General features: G+C 46.4%; 1 protein-coding gene across 1 annotated transcript; it reads right to left on the bottom strand.

Annotated features, from left to right (window-relative positions):
* Positions 1-780: 780 nt before the first annotated feature.
* On the bottom strand, positions 781-9,520 carry Rbfa (ribosome binding factor A). Its single transcript, XM_027403656.2, has 6 exons — positions 9,239-9,520; positions 6,639-6,858; positions 5,786-5,898; positions 3,655-3,739; positions 1,953-2,026; positions 781-1,558 (listed from the first exon to the last, which is right to left on the bottom strand). Exons 1-6 carry the CDS (start codon positions 9,511-9,513, stop codon positions 1,162-1,164), a joined length of 1,164 nt encoding a protein of 387 aa, XP_027259457.1. The 5' UTR covers positions 9,514-9,520; the 3' UTR covers positions 781-1,161.
* Positions 9,521-12,119: the final 2,599 nt, after the last annotated feature.

Raw genomic sequence — 12,119 nt, 5'->3', positions numbered from 1 at the left:
CCACTCTACAGAAGGGAACTCATGCCTGGTACCTTAAACTCCATCAAGAACCTGTGGCTGGGAGGTCATAGGTTCCGGAAGAAGAACCTGCCACTATCAGATTGCTTACACAGACATAGTATGTAGTATCAAGTCAAACTGTCTTCTAAGTATTTATACCCACAGATTAGTGTAGCTCTTATCTTCATCAGAGTGGACAGCAGTATTCACAGAGACTCACAACTGGTCAAGTGCAGAGAAGTACACCAGTAACTGTAGCCCTGAATGGAATGTATCCACACCACACTCTTTCTTCATCAGATCTCAGGGAATAACGTTCATGAGAGGGGTGAAAGGACTGTAAGAGCCAGAGGTCAGGAAAGACTGGAACAAAACCATGTAATGGACATGACAGGTCACTGCCCTCATGAACCCACAGCAGCTGGCTGCCTGCACAAGATGATCAAGCCAGTCACCATCCCAGCATGGACGGAGGAGTCTCACATGGCCCCACCCATGCTAGCCAAGGAGATATTGGTGACTGATGGTTGCTGGGGTTGGGGGGGGGGGAGAAGAGGCAGTTTTCATATATATCTTATTTAAGATTTAGGGGCAGCACAGGTGTAGCCCCTGGTAGGCTGCCTGTGCTCCAGTGACAGTCCTACACCCCTAGACAGATGGGCAGCACTAATTAGATTTGGTGAGACTTAGGGGGCAGGAATCCTAGAATGGTCAGAAGGGAGACAAGAGAAGTAGATATAATCAAAATATATTGTACATATGCATGAAATTCTCCAAGAATACATATAAACTAGTTTATTAAAAGAGAAGTCCTCCAGGGACCAAGCACTGATAACTGGCTGTGGAGGTCTATAGATGTAGCCTATGCATTCTGTGCTTAACTCTCCTGCCACTGAGGCCCGGCGGCCTGTGCAGCAACTATGAGGAGGTAAGAAGTACCATATTTATGTCTCCCAGGGATGACATTTATTTTTTAGTTACACATGAGTTTTGGAAAAAAACCAGTGAGTTGGGACAGGAAATTGTACAGCTAGCTGAATGATAAATAGCCTGAGGACGGCCTCCACCAAGAGTTCTGCCTTCATCAACTGTCTCTGAAGTGCAGACCATGAACTCTGCAGTCTGACCACAGGCAGGGACAGGCAGCACGAGGCCTCACCCCTACCTCTGTTCTCTTTTGCCACAGGGCCCCTGCTGTACCCCATCACCTCTGGCCTCTGCTTCCCAGTCCTCTTCTGCCTCATGAGCCTGGCATCCATACTCTGTGGTGTTGTCCTCTTCCTCCTCGTCCTCAGCCTCCTCACCCAAAAGGAAGCTTCTTGGGGAAGTGTCCTGGTGCCGGCGGGATGATGTCTTCTTTCTCCTTCTCAGCAAATGAGTCAGGTCAGGGACCAGCTCCTGCCCTGATGGCTGTGCCAGGTTCATGCACTGGAGCCCTTTCTCCTTCTTGCGTTTATACTCCATTATTTGCTTATTCAGGGCCTCATGGTCAATCCCACACAGATTTGGGTGTGTGGCTGGTTCTTGGGCATCATGTGATGACAGAGCTTCAGGGTTCCTGGGGGGGGGGGGGAGAAGAGCCTTCACAAAGAGCCCAAATCACACAAAGTCCAACCAGGGAGTGTGGACTAAAGCATCTACACAGGAAACTTGTCACGTCTCCTCATACTTCTCAACTTCACATTCTGAGGATGACGGGGTTGTAGAACGGTGATCCTGCTTTAGGTTCTCTCAAGGCTGACACACTGGCTGGCATGGTCAATGTGAGCATCCCCAGCTTTCCTCACCTGGGCACGGGAGCGTACGGGTTGCCACCCAGAGCTATGCAGACATGTGCTGTACCCCAGGGCAGGTACCACGGTGGCAACGTGGGCTAGTGGAGGCACAGACAGGGTGGCTGCTGTAGCCTGAGCATCTGTGACAGGGAACAGAAAGTTGTCTACATGCCTCACCTCAAACAATCCAGTGCCAAGCCATCCCTTTCATCTGGGGGTCCAAAGTCAGCCACTGCTAGTAACCGGTCTACCTGAAAAGAAAGCATGGGGATGTCAGGGACAGCTCTTGCCCTCTGCTTCCAAGGAACAGGACCACAACCTCTCCCAGGCTTCAGTTAACGCCACTGCAGAGACTTCTCAATGTAGTGATACGATAGACGTCCATGATTCACACCCCTCGCTGGTATTCTAACCTGTCATGACTTCCCCAACAACTGAGGCTTCTAGAACTTGTAACATTAAGCAAGTCTATGAGGAAAATAACACTGGAAGAATTGTGTAACTATTATTTGCTGGTTTCTAAAGTAGTTTTGGAAAACGATTCCATTTTGCCACAGAATTTGTGTTTGGGAAAGGGAAGGTTGAAGGACTGGCAGAACAGTCACAGGCACAGGGGCCCACTCTGTGGGCATGGAGAGGCCTGAACAAAAAGCAGCAGCACTCGGGAGGCAGAGGCAGAGGCAGGCAGATCTCTGTAAGTTTAAGGCCAGCCTGGTCTACAGAGCAAGTTCTAGGCCAACCAACTGAGGCTACAAAATGACTCTGCCTTAAAAAAAAAAAAAAATTAAAAAGTAAATTAACTGAAACTTAAAATTTTACTCACTGAAGTTTCTTAAGAATAAAAAAAGCATAAAAGTAAAGTATAAAAAGTAACTATTTAGGCAGGGGAGGTGGCTCAGTAGGAAAAGACACTTGCAGTCAAGCCTGGTGACCTGAGTAGGATCCTTAGGACAGACGGGGTAGAAGGTTGTCCTCTGACCGCCACACCCACTGGCTGTCGAGTTTTCTATCAACTTGGCGTAAGCTAGAGTCATCTGGTAAGAGGAAACCCCAACTAAGAAAATGCATTTTCTGGCCTGAGGACAAGCCTGTAGAGCATTTTCTTAATCAGATTGATGTGGGGAGTGCCTAACCCATTGTGGCTAGCACCATCCTTGGGTAGAGGTCCTCTGGTGTATCAGGAAGCAGGCTGAGCAAGCCATGAGGAGCAAGGTGGTAAGTAACACTGCTACATGGTCCCTGTCTCCAGGTTACTGTCCTGTTTGGATTCCTGCCATCAATTCCCTCAGTGATGGACTGTGATACAGAACTGTGAGCTGAAATAAACCCTTTCCTCCCCAAGTTGCCTTTGGTCATGGTGTTTTATCATATCATCATATCATAGCATATGTTTTATCATAACCATAGAAACTCTAACTAAGATACCCACACATTCAAAAGTGAAAAAATATGGCTGTCTGGAGAAATGGCTCAGTCGTTGGGAACACTGGTTACTCTTCCAAAGGATCTGGGTTCAATTCCAGTACCTACATACTAGTTCCTGGAATTAAATGCCCTTTTCTGGCCTCAGAGGGTAATATAGGCATGTGATACAGTCATACATAGAGGCAAAACATCCATACACATAACATTTTTAAAAATCTAATAAACATCAGGGCCTTTAATCTCCTCTTGGGAGACAGAGGCAGGTGGATCTCTGTGAATTCAAGACCAGCATGGTCTACAGAGCTGGTTCCAGGACAGCCAAGTTCAAGAGAGAGAAACTCTGTCTTGAAAAACAAAACAAACAAAACTAATAAATAAATAAAGGCTCATTCTGATGTACATGAGATTTAAAAAGAAAAACAAACAAAAAAGCTAATTATTTAAAAAAGCTCACCTCAGCCAGAAGTATGTCTTTTTTGTCTTGAATAAACACTATGGGTGGAACATTTCTCAGGGTCTGCTGAGACATGAGAAGGTGCCTGAGGAGAGAGCACACATAGTGGAGAGGAGGCAAACACAAACTACATCAAATTCACCAAATGACCAGGCTGTAAATGGAGGCAGGAAGGGAAAGGGAGGGAAGGGAAAGAGAGGGGGAGGAGAGGGAAGGGGAGGTAAAGGAGGCAGAGAATCAAAGCCTCGGAGAAGCCTCTTCAAACTGCCTCATCACTAAAGAGTATAAGATGCCCCTTACCACAGCTCCTCTCCACTCTTCCCAATGGACAGCTGTCTAGATGGAGTGCCACCGCTAACTATGGACTTACAGCATCCTGTACTCGGTAGATTCTCCATGAAAGGACTCCAACCTGACGCCTAGCATGCATGCTAGGATTGAAAGATTTTCATACAGCTCAGTAATGTGATACAGACCAGCCAAATGAGGTTCAGACCCTGTAATCCCTGGAAACTTTGACACCAAATTCCGAGCAATTGCAATAGTCTCAAAGAGGCATTCAACTCGGCTAACTTTCTGATTGCCCCCAACCAAAATCACACTGGTTTAACAGAGACAATGGGTTCAATCCTTCTCTGATAACTGCAGATACTCTGTGGAAGTGGATGCCCATTGACCCTTGCAGAGAACACAAGACCGTACACAGACAGACATGCTGGAGACATGTGGGAGGCATCCAGCTCTGAGATGTGGTGCTAGCTGGATTTCTGCCTTTTTTTTTTTTTTCTTAACTTGAATAAATTAAGTGCATGGGCAGGTTTTGTGTCAACTTGACACAAGCTAGAGTCACCAGAGAGGAAGGAGCCTCAGTTGAGGAAATGACGCCATGAGCTCCAACTGTAAGACATTTTCACAATTAGTGATCAGTGGGGCAGGGCCCAGCCCATGGTGGGTGGTGCCATCCTTAGGCTGTTGGTTTTGGGCTCTATAAGACAGCAGGCTGAGCAAACCATAGAGAGCAAGCTAGTAAGCAGCACCCCTCCATGGTCTCTGCATCAGTTCCTGCCTCCAGGTTTCAGCCCTGCTTCAGTTCCTGGCCTGACTTCCCTCAATAATGAATATCAATGTGGAAGTGTAAGCCAAATAAATCCTTTTCTCCCCGGTTTGCCTTTTGGTCATGGTGTTTCATCACAGCAACTCCTAACTAAGACACTGAGTAACTTCACTATGTCCAAGCAGCTCATCAACCTGCAAAATTCTGGATCCAGGATTCCTTACTATCTTTTTCTTAAGAAGTTATTGAGAATGGCCAACAACTTTCTTTTCTTTTCTTTTTCGAGACAGGGTTTCTCTATGTAGCCCTGGCTGTCCTGAACTCCCTCTGTAGACTAGGCTGGCCTCAAACTCACAGAGATCCACCTGCCTCTGCCTCCTGAGTGCTGGGATTAAAGGTGTGTGCCACCACTGCCAGACCAACAACTTTTTTTTAATGTTGTTCTATTAATGTTTACTAGAAATTAAATCTGAGAAACTTCAAAATGGCATATTTTAAAGGTCATTTAAAGCAATAAACCTATTAACTACTGGCCAAACATAAAAAATGGCCTTTTACAGAAGTACTGGCAGCAGGAGCTTTGTGTGTGTGTGTGTGTGTGTGTAGAATACCCTAGAAGGCTCTGCCTCAGCAGATATCAGAGACCTCTCAGTGTTTGCCATCAAGGTCCAATTTTTAAAATAGTGTATTTTTACTTTTCCACTTCTTCATCCAGGCTACTTTTAGGTCAACGAGGCACTTTGGAGACATGGGCAGTAAGCCTGGGCAGCAGTACAATGAGGAGCCAGCTTTAGCATAGTGAGGCAGACGGAACGTCCTAGTATTGCCAACATAGTTCTTGCCTCATGGAGCCCTGAAAGGACCTAGGGCTAGGGAGCCCTACAAAACTGTTGAGAAATCTGATTAGGTCTTATAAGAAAATGTAACCTATACTCTAAAATTAAGGTAACACTTCCAAGATTTTCCCTAAAAGCAAAAGTCCTCAATGAGAACTTTTAAAAGTTTACCTACAGACAGACAAGGCCTTAAGGTTCCAGCAGAAGGCAGGACTTGTAGAAAGCAAACACCATCCATCACCTTATGTAGGCAGCACTCCTCTGCAGGACAGCCTCCGTGTGCCTGTTCTGGTCTGCAGAGACACCTATCTTCCAGTACACTCGGCAGGCGGAGAAGTCTGAAGTCACAGAGACCTGAGGTGCACCCCAACTGCAAATTACTTTAGGTTTACAGTCTTCCCAGTCCACACAGTAAGCTGCAGTGAAGAACAACAGCTTCTTTTGTCTCTTACACCCAGAAGATTATTTGGTAGGGAATAGGGTCACAGCACCCAAGCTCGCCGGGCAGTGGTGGCGCACGTCTTTAGTCCCAGCACTCAGGAGGCAGACGGATCTCTGTGAGTTCGAGACCAGCCTGGTCTACAAGAGCTAGTTCCAGGACAGCCTCCAAAGCCACAGAGAAACCCTGTTTCAAAAACCAAAAACCAAAAAAAAAAAAAAAAAAAAAAAAAAAAAAACCACACAAAAAAAACAAGACACCCAAGCTCACTCCCATGTACCTCACAGCACTGCTACATTGTAATCTCTCCAGATGTAGGGAATTGGAAATGACCAATTGCCCCCTATTTCATCAACTCAGCCCCTTCTAGGAAAGATGGAGGACCCCTCATTATCTTTATGAAAACCAAGACAGTGTACACCTCACTACGTGCCTAAACTTCTTCTAGTGCTTTGTCTCATCACGCTGGCTGTTGCCAAGTCGCCACAGGGCCCTCACCCAAGCAGAGAAAAGGCTCTGCCTCTTCACCTTGTCCCATGACTTAAGTCAGACTCAGCACCGCCTCTCAGCCCCAAACCAAGACCTCAGGTATGACGACAGGTGCAGATAAATCTAAGCCCGGGCCCTACTGTCCCCAACCCTGACCTGGACTCACCTTGGAGAGCTCCACATTCAGGTCATAGACCTCCTGGCTCACTGCAGGAGTACACAGCAATTCTGTCAATGCTTTGTAGAGAAGGCCATTCAGGACTCTGAGGCGTACAGTGTCTTCCTTCCTGGTCTTCTTTAAGGTACTTTTCATGAGGAACTCAAACTTGGATGGCTTGTGAGTCAAATGAGACCCGAGGGACGGACCTTCATACCAGAATTTCTTTCTATAGCAAGAAAACAAAATTTAGATGGTGGGTGTTGGAGAAATGGCTCAGCAGTTAAGAGCATTAGTTACTCTTTCGGAGAACCTGGGTTCAGGTCCCAGTACCCACATGGCATCTCACAATCACTGTTCCCACGAAATCAGACACCCTCTTCAGACCTCCACAGATACCAGGCATGCACATGATACACATAACTTATGTGCTGACAAACACATATAATAAATGATTTTTGTTTGGTTAGTTGGTTTTCTGGCCTCTAACTCACAGAGATCACCTGCCTCTGCCACTAAGTGTGGGATTAAAGGTGTGACCAAATCTTTAAAACTCATATACATAGATATGTATGTGAGTGGTGGCACACACCTTTAAACTCAGCACTAGAGAGAGGCAGGTGGATCTCTGTGAGTTTGAGGCCAGCATGGTCTACAGAGTGAGTTCCAGGACAGCCAGGGCTACATGAAAATACCTTGTCTTGAAAAACCATATACACGTGTGCAAGCACTAATGCGCGCGCGCGCGCGGCGCGCGCGCGCGCCGCGCACACACACACACACACACACACACACACACACACACAGAAACAACAACAACAAACTTCATATACATAAGTCTTTAAAAGGGGGTCTCCTTTTTAAAAATTTATATGGTATAGTTATGAAAGTTAAGCAAAGAATTGCATGTACTACTAGGTCAAAAGGCTATGACACTTCAAGTGTAGCGTGCTTCCATGGGACATCGACAGTGTATGATAACCTAAAGACCACTGAAGTTTAATGGAAAACAATGTGGCTGTGTGGATAGGTCAGAAAACAGTTTTAACACAACCCTGTAATTTTGACTCTTGCCTATCTACAGTGAGAAGATGGAAGGGCCTTGAGGTTTTATCTCCAAATTTCATGAAAGCACTATGCCTCATTGATCACTCATGAAGATAAAGGTTGACGGTTCTGAAGCATTCCACTGAACAGTCAGGGAATCGAGGGAGGCCTCACTGCTCACTGTTGGGACAGGAGGGAGTTCCAGGATGGTAGGGCAAGAGGGCAAATCTCCAGATAAGCACAAAATGCCTACAAGTAGAGGGACCAAAGGCCAGATGTACCAGTAAAAGTATGAGCACACCCTGCTCCCAGACCACATTTTCCAGCACGGTAACCTGGGCTCCTCATAAGAATGGCTGATTCTTGGAGGTGGGGCTGGGAGGGGGGGGCATATGCAAGAATAACTCAAGACATCTTGAAGTGACACCAAGCAAACATATGGGATATGCCAAGGGAACAAAGGGGTTGATGTCCAAAGATGGAACACTTGGAGCAAAATAAACTAACAGTTGATAACCACTAGTCCATACTGACAAATGAATTAACAAATGAAGGGGCACATCTTCCACAAAGAATTCCAAATAATCCATCATCATAACTCATCACCCCTTAAGTCAGGAGCTACATACAGCAACTTCCAAAAAATGATAAAAAGGGACACCAACACCCAGGGCAGTGGTAAGCACAATGAATAGATATGCCCTTGATAAAATGGAGTTTTTCCTCTGCTACTTTTCCCCCAACTCCACAACTGACATATAGTCACGAAGAAAACATCAAATCCCAGTGGTGTGAAACTTCCAACCAGGATTTCCCAAAACTGTTACAGCTGTCCATCAAACAGGGAAAGACTAAACATGTCAGCCTAGCTATTGTGTCTGAATAGGAACGGACATTAAGGATACCACATTAAGTTCTGTTAGAGAATCTGAGGTCAGTCTCAGAACTATGCACTTCTTCAGTAAGCCTAAAACCAACTGTAACATCATTTGTTAAAACAACCCCCGCCCCCAAATATAAACTGGCTAACCACACTTAGTAGACTCTAAGAGGCTGTGGAAATCGAAGTATTTTTTTTTTCTTGTTTTGTTTTGTTTTTAGAGACAGAGCTTCTCTGCTTAGACCTGGCTATCCTGGAACCCATGCTGTAGACCAAGGGTGGCCATGAATTCAGAGATCCCCCTGCCTCTGCCTCCCTGGTCCTAGCATTAAAAGGCGTGCGACGCCACTGCCCAGCGAAATCAAAGTATCGTATCATATATTTATTACTAAAAATATCTAATTACGACAAATTTTATGCAGTGTAAAGTTGCAGGAGACTTGACACCGTATAAAAAGAATGTGTAGTGGGAAGGCGGAACTTGTGAAAGGTCAAACTGCGGGCGATCTGCCGATAATCATCTTCTAACACGAATATAGCATTTCCCCGCTCCCCACAGACATCTGTCCCCACGGTCCCAACCCAGATGTCCCCTCGTGGACGTCTGTCCCCTCAAGAAACCGCCTCCGTCCAACCGTGCACCAGGTGACCGGGCCCGCAGCGGACCCTGGCCGGTGCATACCTGGTTTTCGAGGCAAATTTCTTGAGTAAGTTCTTGCTCCCGTGGGAAGCAACAGAGGTGTGCAGGGCCTGCGCGCGGCCGGGAAAAAAAGCGGCCCCATGGCCGCCCCGAAGGGCCTGCAGCCGGGCGCAGGAGCCCCTCAGCCCCGCGGCCCCGGCCCACATCCCTCGCAGCGCGCGGCCCGCAAGCACCAGAGGCTGCGGGACTGACGGACGCGTGAGCCTGGGGCGACCAAACCTGCGACCGGCGACGCGGGACGGGAAAACCACACGCATGTGTGGGCGGGGCTAATCGGCGGTGGGCGGGGCCACGGCGCGGAGTTATGACTTCGTGGTGGGCGGGGCGCCAGCAGCGGGTCGTGTGGCTCCGGCCCAAACCACCTAGGATTTTTTTTATTTTTTAACCCAGTGTTTATTTTGTTATTTAATTATATGAATGCAGGTGTTGGGGAAGGAGTGTATTGCAGAATGCAGGTGCGGTCGGGAGCCAGAAGAGGGCCCCTGGAGCCGGAGTTAAGAGAGTTGAGAGCTGCCTGGTGGAAGGCTGCACCCCTCTGGGAGAGCAGCCAGTGGTCTTTAACAGTTTAGCCTTCTCGGCCTCTCCCAGTTTGTTTTAAAGCAAGGCTGTGGTGACAACACTGTACACTGTACACTGTAAAGAGGGCTTCGGAAGCTAGATAGGGTCTTTTGCACGTTTTCACCACTAAGGAAGGAACATGTTTGAGGAGACAGTTGATTCAAACATGCAATGCCTGTGGAGACAGTCTATGCTGGTCATCAATTTAATGCTGTCTCTGGGTTGGTGTATTAGTTCTAAGATATTGTAAAAGTGAAAACTTTTACAGGCAGAGAATTAAGGCTTTACATTCAGGCACTTTGGGTAGGAGATGGAAGAGAAATGGGCCTAACTTTGGAGGCTGTCCTGGAACTAGCTCTTGTAGACCAGGCTGGTCTCGAACTCACAGAGATCCTCCTGCCTCTGCCTCTGGAGTGCTGGGACTAAAGGCGGGTGCCACCACCGTCTGGCCATCCTTTGTAATTCTTAATAATTTACTCTGTGATGAAACTGAATTGTACTGTGGGCATAATGGCATATAAATATAAATATACCATATAAATATATGAATATTGGTGATCAACTGTATTGGGAATCAGTTTTAAGATATTTTATCAGTGAAAAATAACTGGAGTTATCTAAATTCTACACTAAATTGTTTGGTCTAAACTCACCATCTAGTATAAATATGGTAGATCAAAAGGTAACGTGATCAAACTTGCTCAAAGGGATAAAAATGTCCAGAGAACATGGTGACACACAGCTGTGGTCCTCTTGGGAAAGCGGGGGAAGAGGGTTTGCTTTATAACGGGCATGTAGGCAAGTACTACTTTTGCTAAAAAGCAGTAACATCCCTCTTGGGCCCACAAGGTAACAAAAAGCAGGATGAGAGCTTGACATCCTTGCCTACATTTCCCATTTCTTTTGTCTTAAAACTGTGGACCAGGCTCCTGCCTAACTCTGGAAGCAGGCACATTAGCCACTCAAAGAGTACCTATCTAAAAGTTGGTGATACTCAACCTGCTGTCCTGCTTCAAGACTACAAAAATAAGGGTCACTGAGGCATTTTGCTGTCGATATTTGCAATGTCCTATTTCAGTCATCCCAAAGTCACCTGAAGGACTCAACTTACTGTCCTTACGCTGAGGTCATCCTGCATTCTAGCAACATAGGAACCTCATGGACTAACCTCGCCAAACAGGAGCAGTTACCTCATAGGAACTTACCTGTCTCTCTATCATCGAGCATTTCTTTAGTCCACCTTCTAGAATAAACAGTAAGAAAATGAATAACCAGACTGCAGTTTAATCAAGACCGCTTCGTTCTCCACAGCTCTTGACATTGCCCATATTCTTGCCCTATATCTTTTTTGTTTGTTTTTATTTTTGTTTTGTTTTCTTTTTCAAGACAGGGCTTCTCTGTATTGTTTTGGAGCCTGTCCTGGAACTCACTCTGTAGACCAGGCTGGCCTTGAACTCACAGAGATCCGCCTACCTCTGCCTCCCAAGTTCTGGGACTAAAGGCATGTGCCACCAATGCCCGGCCTTGCCCTATATCTTTAAGCTCACTCTGCCTGGTGTACACACTTACAATCCTAGTACTTTTAGAAGTAGAAGCCTGTGGATCAGGAGCTCAAGGCCAGCCTGGGCTACTTACTATGTCGGAAAAAAAAAAAGACAAAAAATCTCTATCTCCTATCAATATTACAAGGATGAGCTGACATATTTAATTTCCACCTTCCCAACATAGCTATGTTGATTAAAATCTTACCCTCCCTTTTCGTCACTGTTTTCATTTGCTTTCTTTAGGGAAGATGACTAGAACTAATGTGTTGGAGGTCCCAGAGCCTATGACTCTGGTTACAGCTTGAGCCCAGCATTTGTGGTCAACCCAGGCAATATAGTGAGATCCTGTCTCAAAAGCAAACAGATGCAGGCAGTTGCTTTACAGTAAGTTACTTATGTGCTACCTCCCTCTTCACTGTGTCCTTCTGTGTCTCTGTCTCATTTCTGGGGTAAGCCTTCTGAAGGCTCACAAGCTTCCTGGTGCAGACACCGGTGCTGCACCTAGAGACCTGCAACGGTCATGAGGGACAGGAAACAATGGCAGCCCTATCTCACACCTGGACTTCAGCCCCCCGAGAGCTGCTGCTGGATTCCTGATACAAGCATTTAGTCCCAGTGGTAACTTTTAGGATAATCTATGCATGTGATGTTAGGAAACACTAAGTCCACTTCTGTCTCCCATCTGGGCTAGAGAATCAAACTGACACAAGCCAGGGAAGCAGGAGGAAAGTATGAGAAGTTTTTAAATCCAAGTTTCATGC

This window comes from Cricetulus griseus, chromosome 2 (genome assembly GCF_003668045.3).
Source record: "Cricetulus griseus strain 17A/GY chromosome 2, alternate assembly CriGri-PICRH-1.0, whole genome shotgun sequence".
NCBI lineage: Eukaryota > Metazoa > Chordata > Mammalia > Rodentia > Cricetidae > Cricetulus > Cricetulus griseus.
The sequence above is the reverse complement of the archived record's forward strand: the minus strand, read 5'-3'. Positions and strand labels throughout refer to the sequence as shown.

Bases quoted from the DNA above. Each gene is read 5' to 3' on its own strand.
- Rbfa (XM_027403656.2), bottom strand. From the start codon at position 9,513: ATGCGTGTGGTTTTCCCGTCCCGCGTCGCCGGTCGCAGGTTTGGTCGC. The intron at 2,027-3,654 runs GTGAGCTTTTTT...CTTTCTTTTCAG, and splicing joins AAGACATACTTCTGGCTGAG to GTAGACCGGTTACTAGCAGT. The intron at 1,559-1,952 runs GTGAGGCATGTA...CCCCCCCCCCAG, and splicing joins TTGGCACTGGATTGTTTGAG to GAACCCTGAAGCTCTGTCAT.